The 20,432-nt window shown below is 40.9% G+C and overlaps 1 protein-coding gene and 1 pseudogene across 4 annotated transcripts in view; one reads left to right on the plus strand and one right to left on the minus strand.

Annotated features, from left to right (window-relative positions):
- Window positions 1-9,018: 9,018 nt before the first annotated feature.
- On the minus strand, window positions 9,019-9,891 carry LOC118591608 (annotated as a pseudogene).
- Window positions 9,892-16,347: 6,456 nt separating this feature from the next.
- The window catches only part of Gpc5 (glypican 5), a 1,359,592-nt gene continuing 1,355,507 nt past the window's right edge, over window positions 16,348-20,432 (plus strand). For all 4 annotated transcript variants that reach the window (XM_036198928.1, XM_036198931.1, XM_036198930.1 and 1 more), the window contains exon 1: window positions 16,348-16,922. In XM_036198928.1, the coding sequence (XP_036054821.1) occupies window positions 16,436-16,922 (487 nt within the window). In that variant the 5' untranslated portion in view covers window positions 16,348-16,435. The remainder of the gene's footprint in view (window positions 16,923-20,432) is intronic.

Consider the following 20,432-nt stretch of genomic DNA (forward strand, 5'->3'; position numbering starts at 1 on the left):
GATCTACAGTCTCTGGTGCATCCCACAGGGAGGGCTGTTCTCTCTTCTCACCAAGTTTGGATCAAGACAAGAATCCAAAAGTGGCCAGAGAAAAAGATTTCTCCTTTTGGCTTGGGAGCATGAACTGCTTGTACCTTTTCATATGCAAATATAAAGAATTAGGCTGAATACTAATGTGCAAAGACACTTGCAAAGTAATATCTCTTCTTCAGATGGTTAATAAGGCTGCTACATGGACCTTATTATTACATAGTAAAGATTAAACATATGATAGAAAGAATCTTTACATGAGGCAATTAGCAATCGATTATGACAATGGTATATAGCAGTGAAGCCTCTGGAAGAACTTCCTTTTTTTAAATCAGAGATAATTATCAATTATGGGGCTTAATCATTAGTAGACTGTCTATATTTTGCATTTTAAGAAGCTGCTGATAATTAGTCTCCAGATATTGCTTCAAGTGCTCATTATGCTTGGAAAGGAGTGACTCTTACTTTTAAAAGTGACTTTTAGCTTATAACCTTGAGCAATTTAAGATTGCCTTGTACTAACATTGAACTGAGATGTTATGCTCAATTTTTTTCTTTTATTCAAAACAATTTATTTGACAATTGCATATATGCTAAGTAAGGTAAAGGAAATCTATTACTTTAAAAAAATAATTAATTTTTTTTGCAGAGATCTGCCTGACTCCATCATTAAGAGGAATAAGTTTATTTTCTTAGTTATATTTATGATGTTACTTATAAGCATGGATTAGTGTCAGGTATTTTTCCATTAGGGCAGAATAATGTCTATTTACTGAGTGAGGCTGTGAACCAGTGCTGTGGATATCACTCTGTGTAAATAAAGTTCTGATTGGCCAGTGGCCAGGCAGGAAGTATAGGCGGGACAAGAGAGAAGAGAATTCTGGAAAGTAGAAGGCTGGAGAGAGACACTGCCAGCTGCCTCCATGAAAAGCAACATGTAAAGACACTGGTAAACCACAAGCCATGTGGCAAAGTATAGACTAACAGAAATGGGTTAATTTCAGATAGAAGAAGCAGATAGCAAGAAGCCTGCCACGGCCATACAGTTTCTAAACAATGTAAGTTTCTGTATGCTTTCTTGGTTGGGTCTGAGCAACTGTGGGACTGGCAGGTAAGAGAGATTTGTCATGACTGGGCCAGGCAGAAAAACTCTAACTACAAATGGCGCCCAACGTGTTTACAAGAGTTTCCACCTAAAACCTGAAAAAAAGATTCTAAATGGAGCTAAAAGGTTCTTGTGTCCCAAATCAGAAGAGCCCTCTGATGTGGGACAGAGAAAAACCAATATTTTTCTTTAAAGTAGATTGATTATAAACACGATCTCTTTCTAAAGAAGAAAAGGGGATAGGATATAGATATAATAGGATAAAAGGGTAGATTAAGGAACTTACTTCTAAAAAGCAACAACTTGTTTAAAATGTTTTACATTGGTATAGACTTTAGTCTATTGACACAAACTTAAAGTTAATTTTGTTATACTGTGTGTATATTTCTACTCATGTTCAAGGTATTATGTTTGTATAGCTCATTTTAAATTATAATGGATAATTAAAAATAGATTAATAATTGGCCATCTATGATAATCATACTTGTAGCCATGTTAGTTAAGTCTTCTAGGTATACACAGAGATATTTCAGATAGATAGGTAATCTCCAAATACTTCAAAGACCTACAGAATATGGCATTTAAAATACGTTTAAAATTTAGACTTTCTGGACAGTGAGACATGTCTGCTCCTGGCAGCACCAATTTACTTCAGAGAGGAGGATGGGCATTGAAGACACTTCATATGGAGTTTATCTTCACCTTGGCAAAAATAGCCATTTGGGCAAGAAACTGTTCTTGCCTGGACTGCTTGATCAACTGGACATGCAGGACCCATAGAAAGGTGACCACTGAACTTTGTTTGACAAAATGGTCCTTCAGGTTCCTGCTTCGCAGAGGAAACTGCCATTCTACAGGACACTGAGAGAAGTGACCAAGAGACTCTAGCCCTGTGGGCTGAAGACAAATGCCCCAACTTTACAAAGGAACATTAGGTGACTGTCCAGGCTGCCAGCTGTCTCTGTCTACCCTGCAAGACTCCCAAAAAATGCTTACATCCTTCTCCCGGTTCCTAGGTAATATTATATCCTTCTGAGGTCTTTGATGTGGTTGAAGACTAGATAGTTATAATTTCCTCAGTTATGACATAAGTTAGATATAAAACCTTAGACTCACAAATATAAGATAGATAGGATATCTTCTTTAATATTGTAACTGTAATTCTTGCTTGGTAATTGTTTTGTTATATGTAATTGTACTATGTAAAAGTTAAAACCTTCCTTAAAAAGAAAGAAAAGGGGAAGTGCTGTGGATATCGCTCTGTGTAAATAAAGTTCTGATTGGCCAGTGGCCAGGCAGGAAGTATAGGCGGGACAAGAGAGAAGAGGATTCTGGGAAGTAGAAGGCTGGAGAGAGACACTGCCAGCTGCCTCCATGAAAAGCAACATGTAAAGACACTGGTAAGCCACAAGCCATGTGGCAAAGTATAGACTAACAGAAATGGGTTAATTTCAGATAGAAGAAGCAGATAGCAAGAAGCCTGCCACGGCCATACAGTTTCTAAACAATGTAAGTTTCTGTATGCTTTCTTGGTTGGGTCTGAGCAACTGTGGGACTGGCAGGTAAGAGAGATTTGTCCTGACTGGGCCAGGCAGAAAAACTCTAACTACAAACCAGGAGTTGTATAAACCTTTTACATATATTACCCCAGTTAACCTCATCAGCAATGTTACATGGGCATTGTATTTCTGCCTCATTGCCTAAAGTAATGAAAACAAGTATCAGATTGTTCTTAAATACTTGGCCAAAGTAGCACAGATAAAAAACAATCATTCTGGAGTATATTTATATTTAGTGTTAACATTAATTTTGCCCAAATGTATTAATATCTGAGCTATTATAATGTCAGATGTGAGAAAATAAAATAATTAATGTTAGCATTTAGACGTCTGTACTGGCTTGCCCTTAGGGTCCTGACAAGATATATCTTCAGCTGCAGCCACTAAGAGCACCCCCTGTGTGAATTCGCTTCGTTTCCTTATGAAAGGTGGGCCTTGCCTACCTCCTGTCTCTTTCTCTTTCTCTTCCTTCGCTCCCCTCCACAGGGACCAGTCTCTGCCCCTTCTCTGCCCCTTCTCTCCCCTCTCCTCCATAAACCTCTCATGTGGGCCCTGTTGTGTGGTTTGCCTCCTTCATGCCACTTTTAAAATACAACAGTTTTCTCAATTTTTTATTAATTTAGTAGTGCTATTAATTCTTTAAGATACCAATCTTATAGTTTTCCTCTAAATATAAATGAAAAGAAGTGAAAAAGAAAATTACTGAAAATTAAGTACCAGATAATTCAGTGACCCATAAATACTGTTAGCTGAAAGATGACAACCAGATTTTAAAAGTGTTTATTGATACTATTTCATCAGATGGTGATTTCCCCTCTGATTTAAAAAATCTAAAGATTAAGTTAAATGTAAATGGTGAACTGCTACTTAAGTAATAAAAACTCAAATTAAGATTATATAAGATAGACAAAAAATTGACTTTTGGGAATGAAATCAATTCAATAATTGTCCCCAGTCCCTGCTCAAAGGGTAAAGGTTTATAGGGCATTGTCAGCTGATCTCCTGTGCTCTGTTGTTTGGGAGATGAACCTTCTCATGTTTAATGATCAAACAGTATAAACATTTTGCTTAAATTAATTTCTGGAAAAAATAAGGAAAACATTTTAGCTGATGTGGGTAACAAATTTATTTGTTAATTCATTTCCCTTGAAAACATTGGTGCAATTACAGAGGTTATTAGATCTCAGGTATGAGTTGCTCAGGTGTGTAAAAGCTAAAGCAAAGACTGTATAACAGTTGGTGCAAGATGTACAACTGAAATGGAAAGAAATGTGTACTGTATTCACTCCTGTTATAACATGTTTTTGCTTCAATAATTTTCTGGTAGGGAGGTAAAGCCAGAGTGTTAAGGACAGGGTGGCATAGAATTGGACTAATTGATAAGGGATTGGTCAACAGGGGTCCTTTCTTACTGGATAAGGGGCCACTTCTGACAAGGGCATGAGAACTCATGTTAGGCTTTGGAGACTTTAGATGGCTTAGATATGACAAGAATGGTCATAGTTCTCGTCATTAGAAGTTTAGTGGGAGTAAGAGATAGGGGCACATAGTGCCTTGGTTATCTGTAAGGGCATGAGGTGCTGTTGGGCCATGACTAGAGACTCTGCAGGACTCAGGGATGATGTAGGAAAGAGGCACAGCTGGTTTTTCACAGATACCAACAAGTGTTAAGGTTTCTGCTCATTTATGAGTTGAGTATAAGGGACCCAATCTAACTGTTTAGCTCAGTAGCAGCAGGAGTGCCAATTTTAGGAATACAGAAGTCACCTTAACCAGATTGGCTTGTATTTGGACTTCATTCATATTTGTGTTTTCTAGAAAAGTTCTTAATCATTTTTCACCTTCCTTCCTTCCTTCCTTCCTTCCTTCCTTCCTTCCTTCCTTCCTTCCTTATTTTCTGTTTTGGTTAGTAGAGTAATAACAACTGTTATGGGATGGTTGAAATGTTTGTTACAGGAGATATAACTGTTAGCACTTAATAAATATTAGCTATTATTATTTACTGGGTATATAGATTATCCAAGTGTATGTTAGTTTTATTTATGCTGTTATGATAAAAGATCTGACAAAAAGCAATTTAGGGAAGAAAGGGTTATTTGGTATACAATTCCAGATTACAATCCCTTTTTAGCAGGGAAGTGAAGGCAGGAACTTAAAGCACAGCATCTGTAGTCCAGAGCAGAGAGAGTAAACACATGGACCCTTGCTTGCTTGCTTCTCAGTACTCAGTTATCTTCCTCTTCTCTTATATAACAAAGAATACCCTGCATAGGGAATGGTGCTGCTTGCAATGGGGTAGGTCAATTAACAATCAAGGGAAGTCTTTACAGGCATACCCACAGGCCAATTAGAACTGGGCAGGTCCTCAATTATGACTCAATTTTTCTGGTTATTCTAAGTTGTTTCACTAGCTATTCAGTAGACATTTTGACCTAAAGATGTATTCAATCATCACACCATTTCCACATTACTCTCAAACTATACTGGTAATTCTGTATCTCTCTTTACAAGATCTTGTGTTGACAAACTGTAAATGGTTACTGAGAAGTACTAGTGATGCTTCACATTTAGAAGACTATTAAAGTGTATTTTAAATAATGGCTCTTTAAAGATTTTCTTATCTAAGGGCATTGATATTTGAAAGCAAAGCACAGGGACTATTATACAAAAGACATTCAATAAGTGCTGATTGAATAGCTTTCAAAAATGAGGCATTATAAATATCAAATTATTGAAATTCTCCCTTGCTTCATTTGTAGTATCTATGAGTAAATTGAGCCAAAGATCAGTTATAGTATAGTGTGTACCGGTTGCTCTAAGAATGCCTATAGAAAAGGCATGGTAGTATTGTATTCTGGTTGGAAGATAGGAACTTGCCTTGAATGTTCTCAGAAGAGCAATTGAGCTACTTGTTTGGGTGGCATGAAAATACTGAAAAGAAGAAAAACAAACAGCCTCCCAAGCCACCTGTTAGCTCAGCCACTGTGGCAACAGGAGGGGACACAGATCTTAGCAAAATGTGTCTTTATTTATGAATGCGGACCATTAATATTTTCTCATTAGAACCTATTCAATTACTGTGTATGTTTTCTCACCTGTTTTGTTCAAAGTATAATCATTGAGAACTTGCTTGTAGCTCTCTTTAAGCCAAGTTAAGCTTAGTGAAGCTTTTTGCATCATATTGTCCAATCAATACTTGCTCCTCAAAACATCAATATGTCTCAGTTGTATGTGTGATTTTCTTAGAGAAAGCGTTTTACAGACTACAGTTGAAGGGATCAGACTGTACAGTATGACTCATTTTCATTGTAATGGTCTATGATGATCAGCTCTAACAAGGAGAGATTCTAGTGGGAATAGGAAGATTTTGGGAAACTTAGTGGTTAGTGTGTTTTTATATCAACACATGAGAAAGTTCAGAAGAACATATATATATATATATATATATATATATATATATATATATATTAAGAAAGTCTGATGGATTAATGAGTAGTCTTTAGTCTTACTTGATGTAACTGAGTAGGTGTTTAGGTGAAGTACGAAGTGGCTAAGAACTCTTGGCCTGGATTTTGATATCCTGATTTGACTCCTATTTTCCCCACCCACCTATGGCCTTGGGCAAACCATCTCACCTATTGATTCCCAACTACTTATTTGTAAACCAGTACTGTTAGTCACTACTTTATAGTGTTGCTATAAAGAGTTAGTGAGGGAGATCATATAGTACTTAAAATATTATTTAGGACATGAGATTTGTATAGATGATCATGGCTGTTCTTGTTTCTTCACATGAATATAGGTGAAGCCTTTCCATGATGAGTCATCAAAGCAGAAGACTTTCATGAATATTTTTTTCCTAGGATACATATGTAAAGCCTCACTTGAAGGCCTAGAATTTAAAGCAGCTCATGTTTTCTATTCTCATTTACTAAGAAAGCTTCTAAGAAAATAATAGTATTGGAAGAATGGATGTCTAAAGCAGCTTCTTTTACTGTTTTCTTAATAAAAAAGGGTCAGAAGTCAGATATTAGGGTAAAACCTGATTGATCCACTGTGGAGGCTCAAATTACTCAAGGTCAGAGAATCTGAGCTTGCTTTACTCAGCAAGACTGCATAAAGGGATAATTTGACCATGGACATGGTTACCAGGTATCTGGAAGGGTCTGCACTTGGCTATATCTAGCAAGGGGGAGGTCTTTTGCCTCACCTCATGGCATTGATATAAAAAGCCCATTTGAATAAAGTTCCAGGCCAGTGGATTTTGATCTAGGTCCTCCTGAAACTATCTTGTGTTTCTGGCTTTCTTCTTCTTGGCTAGGTCTCTCTTTCTATCTGATATTTTCTAATCCCTCCCTCCTCAAGAGTACCCTGGAAAAAGTTGGGGAAGGTCCCCCACAGATGGTTCCTGAACTAGGAACATGGTGAAAGGAGAGTAGGGGGCACTGTGGAGCAGGGGACATGCCTAGTAATGAATTAAGTTGGGGTGTTTTAATCTTTGGGAGTAATTGTAAATATGAAGCAGGATAGTGAAAGTTAGGCTGATGAAAATATCTTCTTTGTCTCTGTCTATGTCTGTGTTTCTCTGTTTCTCTCTCTGAAGTTGTAAAAAAGTTTTGGTAAAGTTTGGGGAATATAAGCTTTAAGTTTAGGGATATGGCAAGTGTTTAATAAAAAAGAAATTTAGAGTTGAGTAGGTTTTCCCCAAGTACGAGTGGAACCTGGGACACAGAAAGCAGCATTCATATCAGACTGTTAACTTGGCAGTCTGAGCAGCTTCAGAAGCTCCAGAAGTCACCAGCGACAGTGGATAGCAGAGCCAGCACAAGCATAGCAGCCGGGCATCAGCAGCTGAGACCTGAGAGGTATCAGTGCAGTGCTGGTGGCAGACATTCATGAGACAGCTCAAGCATCAAGGAAAGTGGCAGGCAGTAGTTGGGGAGCCTGGGAGAGATGCCATGCCATGGGAAAGGTGAATGGTGAGCAGCGGTGAGCAGTAGAGACTGCGGCCAAGACTGCTTCCCTAGGCAGAGAAGCAGTCAGCAGTTAGATGATCAGCTGAGATGAGCTGGAGCCCAGGGAACTTATGGGGTGAGGCAGAGATGTGCTTTGGGCTGAACAACAGAGACAATGGAACCTAGGTCAGCCCAAGTGCCTAGTGGCATAGTGAAGCAGAGCCACATGGCTGGTGGTGGTGTTTGGCTGTGCAAACAAGGTAGAGCACAGGATGTGAGGACCATTGGCAGAGCAGCTGTGACTGGCCATGGCTGGGTTTTCCTCCAGAGCCAGGGTTGTTGAACAAAAGCTGCAGCTTGTAGCAGCAGGAGGAATCTTGAGGCCAGGTGGTATGAGGCGATTGAAAGCCCTCTAGCCTCAGGACACAGAGATCCTTGATGGATGTGCCAGTTACAGAAGCACAGAGAGACTGGGAATGTGACAGCCAGGAACAAAAAGCTATGCATTTTGTTTGCTGGCTATAAGAAGGTCTCTTTTGAAAGGATTGTGCCCCAGCCAGCTAATAGCTTTTGCCCTGGAGCAAAAATGGCCTCAGGGGAAGGCTACAGACTGCAAACCATAGCTGTGGCAGAGAATGAAAATCTCAAAGAGGTTTGCTTGAACTGAAAAAAAGTTTTGGTTATGGGATTCCTCATATTTGGAGCTGTTTTCTTCAGAGTCATTATTACTCTGACAGCTGTACAAAGATTTCAGGACAACTGATGAGCCACGCCCTGATTTTGAACTTTTAAAACTGTTACCAGAACTGTCTTTTTTTTAAAACTTTTCAAACTTAAGAAATGGGATGGACAGGAGTGATTCCATTGCAATGGGACAATTTTGAATTTACATACACATAAAAACTATTATTAATAGTGATTAATTTATGAATTTTTTTGTGGAACTGATTTTATGTAAAAAATGGAACTGTTTATGTAACTACTTTGTGAAGAAATAAAGAAACTTGTTTTTTCTACCTAGGCTCAAGATGCAGTTTAAGAAAAATTGTAAAGAAAAGGGGGAGTTAATATTCCTCAGTCTATTTAATTTAATATTTTCTTGTTCCTTGAATGGATTAATGTTAAGTTGTGTTAATATACCTTATGTTTTGTTAGCAAGAAATGCAAATGATTCTATTAAGAGATTGTTTTAAAATGAATTTTGGTAAAGCTTTTAAAGCATTAATGGTTTTATTAGGAGTTTGCTTTTGAATTTAAGTTTGTAAGAATTGTAATTATGTCACTAATATTTATGTTAAAATTACGATGTTAACCTGTTAATGTTTTTTTTTTTTAACACACGAAGTTGTTTAATTAGGTTGTTAGCAATTTAGAAAACCTGTTTGTGAGGATACATCCCGTTCGTTACAGAGAACTGAGATTGCAGGTAGCCCTGGAGTTGAGGAACAGCTTTGATCTTTGGCAAAATCTGTGAGTCCACAGCTTTCTGATCAGCCTTTCACTGCTCTGTAATCTCGTATTTCTCCTTCTTGGTGTCGAAGATCTCCCCCTCCTGGTGCATGGGCTTGTGCAGCTGCTTCTTCTTGAAGTAAGCATCAGTCAGGTGTTTTGGGATTTTAACCTTGCTGATATCAACTTTTGTAGAGGTGGTGATGACAAATTTCTGGAGTGTTCTTCGAAGAGGAACTCTTTTGAGGGCAAGAGGTCCTGTCACAAGTAGCAAGCCGCTGGCCAGCTGCTTCAGGAAAACCACTCTCTTGCCCCTGTGGTGCCTGGTGAGGATGATCAGGACGGTCCCAGGAGTGATGCTGGCCTGAAGCTTTCTCACATGCTGACTGAAGGGCTTTTTGCCATGGCTCAGCAGCTTCTGAGGCACATCTTCAGTAGGATAATACCTGGGCATTTTTCGTAGCTTCATCACCCAGGTACCGCCATTCTTGTCACCACTAACCGGTTTTCTGACAGTAGCAAGGACCTTCTCCTTTTTCTTTTCCTTTTCAACCTTGGTTTTTGCAGCTGAGTACTTTCTTTTGTACAAGGTCTTTCTGGAATACATAGCAGATCGGGAGTACCTGCCAATTCCTCTAACCAGAACAGGGTTCCGGCTGCAGTGGGGCTTCCCCTTCTTGGTCTTTTTAACCTTAGGGTCACCCTTTTTGGCGGCTCCAGCATCACCACCAGCTTCCTTGGCCACAGGTTTCTTCTCTTTTGTGTCAGGCTTTTTGCCCTTTTCACCCGCCATCTTGCAAGATGGGAAAGAGAACTAACCAACCTGTTAATGTTAATGATGATACTAAGGGAGTCTTTAGGTTTCATGTGGTTGCATCAGGACTTTGTTGATTTAAAGGACTTGGTACAGCTAAGTCTACATTTTAGACCCATTCAAAATGGCCATTCCATCTTTATCATCCTCTACTCTCTTACTGGGAGGCATAACAGCCTTAATGAACAAGTGTATTGGTATAATTATTCCAGCTACTTGCAAGCTCTTAGTGATTCAGAGCTGCATAGAGTTAAGCTCTGTATTCCCACTTGAGATTTATATTATTAAGAAGGTGGATTTGTGGAGGCCCAAATTACTCAGGATCAGAGAATCTGAGCTTGCTTTACCCAGCAAGGCTGCATAAGGGGAAATGACCATGGACATGGTTACCAGGTATTTGGAAGGGTCTGCATCTGGCTATATCTAGCAAGGGGGAAGTCTTTTGCCTCACTCTTGGCATTGCTATAAAAAGTCCTTCTGAATAAAGTTCTGGGCCAGTGGATTTTGATGTGGGTTCTCCTGAAGCTATCCTGTGTTTCTGTCTTTCTTCTTCTCGGCTAGGTCTCTCTTTCTATCTGATATTTTCTAATCCCTCTTTCCTTAAGAGTGCCCTGAAAAAAAGTGGGGGAAGGTCCCCCATAATCCACAAAGCAACAGAGAAAATGATTGTCAACCTCTACTCTCCATGCTTCCCTGCTCAAAAGTGCTGTATATCTCCTTTGGACCTTCCTTATTCCTCTTGTGTGTCCATTTATCTCTTCTGAGTCTGCCAGAAACTCTGGACAGCTGAATGTGGACTCCACTGGTGGTCTTGGAGCAACTATACAAACAAATCCCCACAACCTTTCCTTCTTTTGTTTAAATAAAAAAGAAAGATTTTAACTCTAACATAGTAAAACTATATACAGTGAAAACACGTATCAAGTAAGGTTACACTCACAATGTCCAGTCCATTTGTATTTGGCAAATTCAGAGAAAATACTCCATCTGTCCTCTCTTGGTGAGTTCAAAGTTTTGTACCTAGTTTACTTTCTGTCTTAACTAAGGAAAACTGTAGCTATAACTATCTAGTCTTCAACCTCATCAGAGATCTGAGAATAATATAATGCTGTGGATATCGCTCTGTGTAAATAAATTTCTGATTGGCCAGTGGCCAGGCAGGAAGTATAGGCGGGACAAGAGAGAAGAGAATTCTGGGAAGTAGAAGGCTGGAGAGAGACACCGCCACCCGCTGCCATGAAAAGCAACATGTAAAGACACTGGTAAGCCACAAGCCATGTGGCAAAGTATAGACTAACAGAAATGGGTTAATTTAAGATAAAAGAAGCAGATAGCAAGAAGCCTGCCACGGCCATACAGTTTCTAAACAATGTTTCTGTGTGCTTTCTTGGTTGGGTCTGAGCAACTGTGGGCCTGGCGGGTAAGAGAGATTTGTCCTGACTGGGCCAGGCAGGAAAACTCTAACTACAATATAATATTACCTGCATAAACAGGAAATGTAGAGCAAACAATTTCCAAAACTGTAGGAAAAACAGAGACATCTGGCTGCCTGGACAGTCATACCAAGGTTTGAGGTATCATTTTCGGCCCACAGGCCTAGAATATCTGACAGACTTTTCTGTGAAGCAGGAATTTTGAAGGACTATTCTCCCTTGTCTTGGCAAAGTTGAGAAGTCACCTTCTTTTGTGTTCTGCTTGTCAATTTAGACAACATACGTCAGCAGTCAAGGCAAGGGCAGTTTCTTTCCCAGTGGCTAACTGCCACAATGAAAGCAAACTCAATATGGAGTTTCTTTGATGCTCATCATCTCTTTTGAAGTAAATTGGTGCTGCCAGGAGTAGATGTGTCTTACTTTCATGAAAAGTCTTATGTTAATAAAACATTTTAAATTCTGTAGGTCTCTGAAGTGTTTAAATACCATCTGTCTATTTAAAATATACCTCTGTTTGAACTTGAAAACATACCCACTGTGACGATAAGTTTGATTGTTTTAGATGACTAACTACTAACATGTCTCTCTTTATTTTCCTAATAGCTTTCAAGGACTAGAACTTCATTGCATTTTTAAATGAGCTTCATTGGAACAATACCTTGAACAAGAGTAGAAACACACAAACAGTATAACACAAATAACCTTAAATTTGTATCAATATACAAAAATATCTTAAACAAGAGTAGAAACTATATATAGCTTTAAAATAGCCTCACATTTGTATCAATATACAAAAATTCATACCAATGTAAAATATTTGAAACTAGTAGTTGCATTTTTTAGTTTAAAAGTAGATTCAACAATCTACCCTTTTATCTTACCATTCCTATATCCCCCTTTTCTTCTTTTCAGAATGAGAGCCCTGAGTCTAATCTCATTTGCTTAGTTTCTTCCCTGCCCATGACTAATAACAATTTGTAACCAACTGCCTATTTGATGATAAACATCCATAACCCACTGAATGACCAGAATCACCTTCTGTGCCTGTTGGTGGTAGGCATCATGTTCTTAAAATTACTTCCCGCTGTCTTGGGGCAATGACATCTTTATGGGATCCTGAGAAAATTGGAATAATGGTCAAGTCCTGGGAGAGCTAGCTGTGCTAATTTTTTGTCTAGTCTCCGTGTGGTGGGAAAGTGTAGAGACTTATCTGAAGTCCTGGCTGTTTAGTTTGTGAAGCTGGACCATCTCAGCTAGCAGCTTTGAAGTTGTTCTGGATGTAGAATATTGAGGAAACTGAAACAAATGAATTGTGAGAGGCTGGATTACCTGAGCTACTTGCCTTTATTGGTGTCTGGTCCATTTTAAACTTTTAAAAGTAACATATATATCTGCATTAACACAAGTATGGAATGTGCGGTATGCACAAGTCAGCTAAAGATTTTTTTGTTTATGTTTGAGCAAGAAAAAGGCATCTGTTAACTTTATAAGTCTGTTTGAACTGTATAACTAGACCTCTATCCATGCCATATGAAAGGATGACATATAATAAGTCATGAGGACTCTGTAGCCAACAAGATTTATCATCTCATCCAGTCTCAGAGCTGTTCCCATAATAGAGGTATCAGCATATACATCACCTGTTCTGTAGTCTTTCTTTTTTTAAAAAAAAAAATATTTATTTTTTTTCATACGGATATTTGTGTTTTAATTTTTACATATTAGCCATGGGTTCCCCTGTCATCCCCCCACCCACCCCTACCCCTGCCTTCCCCCCAGCCCCTCCCCCCCATTGTCATCTCCTCCAGGGCCAAGACTCCCCTGGGGATTCATTTAAACCTGGTGGATTCAGTACAGGCAGGTCCAGTCCCCTTCTTTCAGGCTGAGCAAAGTGTCCCTGCATAAGTCCCAGGTTCCAAACAGCCAGCTCATGCACTAAGAACAGGTCTGGGTCCCACTGCCTGGATGCCTCCCAAACAGTTCAAGCTATTCAATTGTCTCACTTATCCAGAGGGCCTGATCCAGCTGGGCGCTCCACAGCTTTTGGTTCATAATTCATGTGCTTCTATTAGTTTGGCTATTTGTCCCTGTGCTTTTTCTATTCTTGGTCTCAACAATTCACTCTTATAATCCCTCCTCTTTCTTGCCAATTGGACTCCTGGAGCTCCATCTGGGGACTGGCCAAGGATCTCTGCAGCCACTACCATCAGTTATTGGATGAGACTTCTAGCACGACAGTTAGGGTGTTTGGCCATCTGATCACCAGACTAGGTCAGTTCAGGCTTTCTCTCAACCATTGCCAGTAGTCTACAGTGGAGGTATCTTTGAGGATTTCTGAGGACCTCTCTAGCACTTTACTTCTTCCTGTTCTCATGTGGTCTTCATTTATCATGGTCTGTTATTCCTTGTTCTCCCTTTCTGTTTTTGATCCAGCTAGGATCTCCTGCTCCCCTAAGCTCTCTTTCCCTCGAACCTTGCCCTTCATTACCCCCACTCATGTCCAGGCTGTTCATGTAGATCTCATCCATTTCTCTGTCATTGTGTGATCCTTGTGTCTTTCTTAGGGTCTTGTTTTCTAGGTAGCCTCCCTGGGGTTGTGATTAGCAGTCTAGTCATCTTTGTTTTACATCTAGTATCCTCCTATGAGTGAATACATACCATGTTTGGCTTTCTGAGTCTGGGTTACCTCACTCAGGATGATTTTTTCTAGATCCATCCATTTGCCTGCAAACCTCATGATGCCATTGTTTTTCTCTGCTGAGTATTACTCCATTGTGTATATGTACCACATTTTCTTTATCCATTCCTCAGTTCAAGGGCATCTAGGTTGTTTCCAGGTTCTGGTTATTACAAACAATGCTGATATGAACATAGCTGAGCAAATGCCCTTGTGGTATGGTTAAGCATTCCTTGGGTATTCTTTATGTCTGTAGTCAAGACTTTCAGGAGGTCTCCCCCAATCAAATTCAATCTTCATTAATTTTGAAGAGAACCATAATTTTTGTTTCCTCTAGAAACAAAGGCATAACCTCTTCCCCAATGTAACACATTTCCTGACTACCATTTTGAAGCCAAGACACCTCTAACGTATCTAGGCTGGTTTAATTCAGCAGTCCCCTTCAAATTACAATGTCTCTCAGCAGCTGCCATTTGCTCATCAGCATTCTAAAAATTCAAAGTCAACAAAACACCATACAGGATCTAGATGCCCCGTGTATTTCCCAACTTTATGTGTATTTTTTATATTATTCTCTCTTTAAAGACTTTATTACTTTTAAACTATTTTTTCTATGACTGTCTATATCCATATTTTCTTTTTTCTTTTTCTAGAGCTGAGGACTGAACCCAGGGCCTTGCACTTGCTAGGCAAGTGCTCTACCACTGAGCTAAATCCCCAACCTATATCCATTTTTAAACTGTATCTGTTTAGAGGTTTTCTCGGTCTGGACAGCTTTACTGTGCACCAGCAGCCTTCTCTAAGCACGTGAGCCAAGCCTTACAACTGCTGTGTGGTTCCACACATTACACTGTATACTGCGGCCTGCCTGAGAGACTGTGGGACACGACTAGAAAGCCACGTCCGACTCTGGGCTTGTGTTTTATTTCTGTTTTCTTTTTTAAGCATTCTTAGGTTATATGTGGAAATATGTGCTCCCACACTGGACGCCATATAAAGCGGCTTCTTTTATTGTTTTATTAATAAAAAGTGGTCGGGAGTCAGCTATTGGGGTAAAACCTGATAGATCCACAGATCAACGGAGAACAAGACCAGCAATCTCTACTCTCCAGTCTTCTTCCAAAGCTCCTCAAATTTCCTTTGGCTCCTCCATATTCCTCTAGTGCGTCCCTCTATCTCCTCTGAGTCTCCAGAAACCTCTACATCCATCGGAGGCTAAATGTGAACCTGTCCTCTGAACCAAAGCCTGGCTCCACTGGCTGACTCTGAGCAACAACACAAACAACTCTCCTTCAACAGAGGTCGGAAGCCATGAAGGTAGTATTTCACTCTGAAACAGTGTCCGCCATAGCAAGAAATCACCTTCTGAAAGTACTGCCTTTGATATCAAATGGTCATTAGAAAAACCCCGCGGCACTTAGCTGAGACTGAGAATTATCCATCATGAGTCTTGGCAAGGGTTTAGTTTAAGATGAAATTCTCTTAAAGTCGTTAAAGTATTTACAGTCCCCTCTGCCTAATGCTTTTAAACAGCTTCTTTGTGTTGGAAGAGCACTCTCTTCTCTCCAGGTGGCTGTGATGTGGGACTTGTCACTTTTTCCTGGTTTCTTCTGCATTCCTTTTGCAAACTCTAACTTGACATACTTTCTTTGTTGGCTTTTACTTGCCCAGTAAGTATGTTTGTTGTTTTTATTTCCTGGGGAGAAACTCCTCTGAGCACTTTTGTTTTAGTTACTCTCTGAGAAATATTACAAACATTCTCAAATGTGTTCAGGGTCAGAAAGGCCTGTGAAGGTACAGAGCGCTGAGGTGAACTATGACGGTATAGAGATAAGCTGGACTTCACCATGACAGCAAGAATGTGATAGCTTTCCAGAGAGACCATTTCAGAAAATTCATAGTTAATTTTACAGAAAAATACTCCAAAGCGCTAACATAAAGCATTTAAAAAATAACTCCTCCTTCAGGCTTCTTTGAAACCTGTTATTAAGTTTCTCAAAAACCAGCTTTTGCCTTTCGTATTGTGCCCAGTCCATTACATGAAATTTGAATACAAATTCCCATGCACAGAGGACCTTGGTTTGTAGAGAAATGTCTCCTATTATTTCCAATCCATGGTTCTCATCTCCTTTCTCTGATCCCTTTTATACACACTTTTGTTTCAGCAGGTCAATGATTTCCTAAATGAACCGGGAGGAAGAAGACTGGGCTTCGGTCCACTAATTTGCTTCTTTTCTTTGGTGCGCAGCCTGGCTGTTGCTGGGCTCCGCAGGATCTGGGCTGGGGCGGAGCGGACAGCCCGCCGGGGGTGTGGCTAGGGGCGTGGCCTGCTCGCGGGGCCAGGCAGCCGGGCTTTAGTGGAGCTCTGCGAGCCGGCACTGCCTAGGTTTGCGGCTGCGAGCCCCGCAGCTGTATGGCTGGTACCGGGTGCCAGATGCTTGCAGATGCTCCGCTTTTCCGGAGCTCGGGTTTGGCTCGCACAGAGCCAACTCGTCCCGGTCCCAGAGGGACCCGGGCGATGCCGAGCCTGAGAAGTCCAGCATCTCAGCCTCGGGGCTCCAAAGGAAAAAGCCAAGCTCGTGCAGGTGAAGCTGCGGTCCGTGCGCTGTCTTTCGGAGGCCGCCTACGCAACGCATCCCCGCCAGCCTCCGCCACGCATCTTACCCCCGCGCCGCCCGCGCAAGGAGCGCGAGAGAGTGGCGAACACGGCCGAGAAGGCGCGACCCAAACACCGAGGATGGACACCCGCACCTGGCGTCTGAACTGGCTCTGTCTCCTCCTTCTGGCTCTCTTTGGATCTACCCGAAGCGAGGGTTTGGAGAGCTGCGAAGAAGTTCGGAAACTTTTCCAGTGGCGGCTTGGGGGAGCTGTAAAGGGGCTGCCATATACACCACGGGCAGGTAAGAGCCCTCCCTGCCTGGCCTTGGCAGTGTGAGGACCTCCGCAGGCAGGCAGGGAACCTCTGGGCTTGCGACTACGCTATCCCAGGAATCTAGAGGTGGTCTTCCGTGAAAAGATGACCTTCGGGTCCTCTAGCCCCACTAGGTGAATCGAAGTGAGGTATCGGGGATGCTTGCTGTGCTCACCGGAGTAGAGCAGCTTCAAGGGGCTCCTTAACTGCACCTGGGGTTCCTTCAAGCTCTGGAGCATTTGCTTCCCGCTGGTGCTCTCTCTCTTAGTCTGTGTTTGAAAGACTAGTAAAGGGGAGGTTTGTTCACCGTGCTGGCAAGTCCGTGGATCTGTTCTTAGAGGGGATGTCACCAGGGGTTCTGGTTTTGCTGTTTTCTCAAAACCTCAAAGGAATTGTGTTGGTTGCCACAAGTTTGATGGTAAAAACGTAAATCCTTTTATATTCCTTTGCTGGACAGATGCAGCCGATATTTTCTGTAATGAGCACTGGACCCAGTACACTCAGACATGACCTTTAGTTGTCTCTCTGCTCCCTGGCACCAAGCTTTCCAACAGAAATCCGAGCTGCTCAGCGTGTCTCCCAAACCCACAATATAGTTTCTTGCCTAAAAAGCATTAGGGCAACAGGCGTTCAAACCCTGCCTTTTGGAGGCTCTGAGCATGGTTGCTGTATGCCGGAGACTCCCAGGGAAAGATATAGTTAATGTGGCGGGTGGACAGCATTCTTCCTATAAGCTCCCTCTACCTATGTTCATCCCCTGTGCCCTATCCTAGCACTCAAATTCTTAGCTGCTGGCAGGAGAGCCAGTACACACTCTACCTGGAAGAGAAGGTGTTAGTGAGCCAAGGTAATTGGAGCTAAGTTAGTGAAGTAATGCTAGCTGTTGCTGAAGTCAACAGAAGGAATAGAGGTTGTTGGGTGAACAAAGAATTTGCAAAGGATGCCTGAGTACAAAATACATCCTTTTTCCAATGAGAGGAGTCTTGCCTTTAGCACTCCCCAGTGGTAGCATATTTGCTTGGTTGCTTTTCTGCCAGTAAACTCGATGCTAATCATCCTTCCAGGGTTTTTGGGCACATAAAACGATCAGTCAGAGCTTACATGGCCACTTTTAGGTAGCTTTGGCTGCATGCTGACAGCTCCTCAGTAAGGTTTGATTCCAGCGCCTTCTCACATCTCAGGGTTTCTGTTGCCTGCTGAAGACACACTGCAGACAGGTGTCAAGTTTCATTTCTAGAACCTGCATATAATGTCCCTTTCTACAGCACTGATCACGAGACAGCCTTTTACCATGGTGTAAAGGACTACTACTGAAGCTCTGCCCCACAGAAAAGCCAACGTTGTCTGTCGTTGTTGGCACTTGCTCTTATGACACAGACCGGTGCTGGGAGAGCACGCACCCGCTTTTTAAAGTCATGCTGGGTTGTTTCCTGTTGCAAGCACCTTTCTTTTCTGTGGCCTAAGAGAGCAGAGCAGCTCCCACTAAAGGAGCTGGGCCAGCCATGCTCTCAGAGACATCAGTGATGCTCCTGGAAGCAGTGCCAAGTTCCTTAGGTATTTTCATTAAGGAAAGTCAGGTGAAAGTATTATGTTGATTTTGACTAACCCAGTAAAATCTTTCATATACAAACTTGGTATAATACTGAAATTTTCTTATATCATTCATTAATTTTAATGCTTCAGTAAAACATTAAAATGTTTTGGCATTGATTTATCTTTTTTTCTCCTGCTAAAAATATCTCGTTCCCAATTTGCATAAGTTGTGTATAGCATATGCTTAATAAACATTTTATTCTTATATTTATATATATTATGATGAAGTCAGTAGGTGGCTACCTTGTTTTCTAAAATTATCCCGTCCTCAGGTCAGTGTATACTTATATATCACTTCCACATGAGAATAAAAATAGTGCCATTTTTAAAAAAAATTCATGTACTTACTTAATACTTAGCCTTTCATTGGCTAAAACTAATGCCTTTAATTTAGTGTTTGTTTTTCTTAGAAGTTTATTTTTTAGTGCATTTATTTATTTATTTATTTATTTGTTGCATTTCTTGTTAACTCCTTAGAGTTCTAGCTAAAATGCTATTTCTGTAATATAAAGAAAATTGAATAACTTCTTACTGTTCCTTCCTACACTTGTGATTTTTGTGACTTCTGGAAAATCTTAGCTGATTTGAAATTATGAAGGTGGTGTGGACAGTGGTTTAAGCTCTTTCTTGGATTCTCCCACCTCTGTTCTCTGCACTGCCCCAATTCCTCTAAGCCTGTTGAGCTCCTGAGAATGTTTGGACGAGAAATGTAAAAAAGGAGAGCAGGCACAAATGTGATTAGAATCACAGATGTCTCTGTGTTCCGATTTTATTTCCTAAGTAGTAGTCAAGGTGCCCTCTGCTCCTGTTTATTTTATTCAGAGAACTGTCAGTAGGGGCATCTTTAAATGGCCCTTCTATTTTATTTTACTTGTTGGGGAGGGGAGATGAGATAATGATTTCTTCACAGATGTATGTATTCATTCTTTTAAAGGATAGTTAAAGGATTTATTTAAAACCAGTTGTCAGATAACTAGCATGTAACTAATCTTTTTTTTTTTTTCCGGGACAGGGTTTCTCTGTGTAGTTTTGCGCCTTTCCTGGAACTTGCTCTGTAGACCAGGCTGGCCTCAAACTCACAGAGATCTGCCTGCCTCTGCTTCCCAAGTGCTGGGATTAAAGGTGTGCGCCACCACCGCCCGGCGTAACTAATCTTAGTGGGTGTTCATCTTTCTCAAATACACACTTTGTAGAAAAATCTGTGGAAGAGGAGCCTTAGTCAACTTTTCATGACTATACAAGATTAGAATACCTGATGCAGTGAAATCACAAAGAGAAGAGATTTATTTGGGTTTGTGGTGTAAGGGGCTCCAGTGCAGGTTTCCACGGACCAGTTGACAGGGACAGCCTAGGTGATTGTAGGCACTGGAGACTATGCACTTGAAGGTGAAGGCACCAGAGTCCAGGAGCCCCCTCTGGAGCCATAACTTCAATGATCTAAAGACCTGCAGAATTTACCTCTGGAAATTCTCAGATTGTCACTTCTGCACTAGGGTTTTCCTATAAGACTTTTGTGGGCTGCTCAGCACTTGAAGGATAGCAATCATTTTCACCTGGATGATTTTAGCTATCTGTAGAATGGTCGTCAATTTGAAGTGGCAAAACAGAAAGTCTGATACTATGCAATACTTTAAAGTAGAACTCTGTGAAGCAGTTTTGGCTTTGGGGTTGCTTTAAAATGCTTTAATTCAATCACACCATAAAAGGTCAGTTTGTCTCACTGTAACACACAAGAACAGCAGTCTACCTAATGAACCTGGGGCTCAGAATTACACACAGCTGGGATGTGAAAGTTGGAGCTTCTACTAATGGTTCTCCACATGAAGTTGATAGGCTGTCATCTTTTAAAATGTGTGCATGCGTGCGTGTGTGCATGCGATCTTGTGTAGCTGGAGTTTTCTCCAGT

The sequence above is a fragment of the Onychomys torridus genome, chromosome 9 (genome assembly GCF_903995425.1).
Source record: "Onychomys torridus chromosome 9, mOncTor1.1, whole genome shotgun sequence".
Classification (NCBI taxonomy): domain Eukaryota; kingdom Metazoa; phylum Chordata; class Mammalia; order Rodentia; family Cricetidae; genus Onychomys; species Onychomys torridus.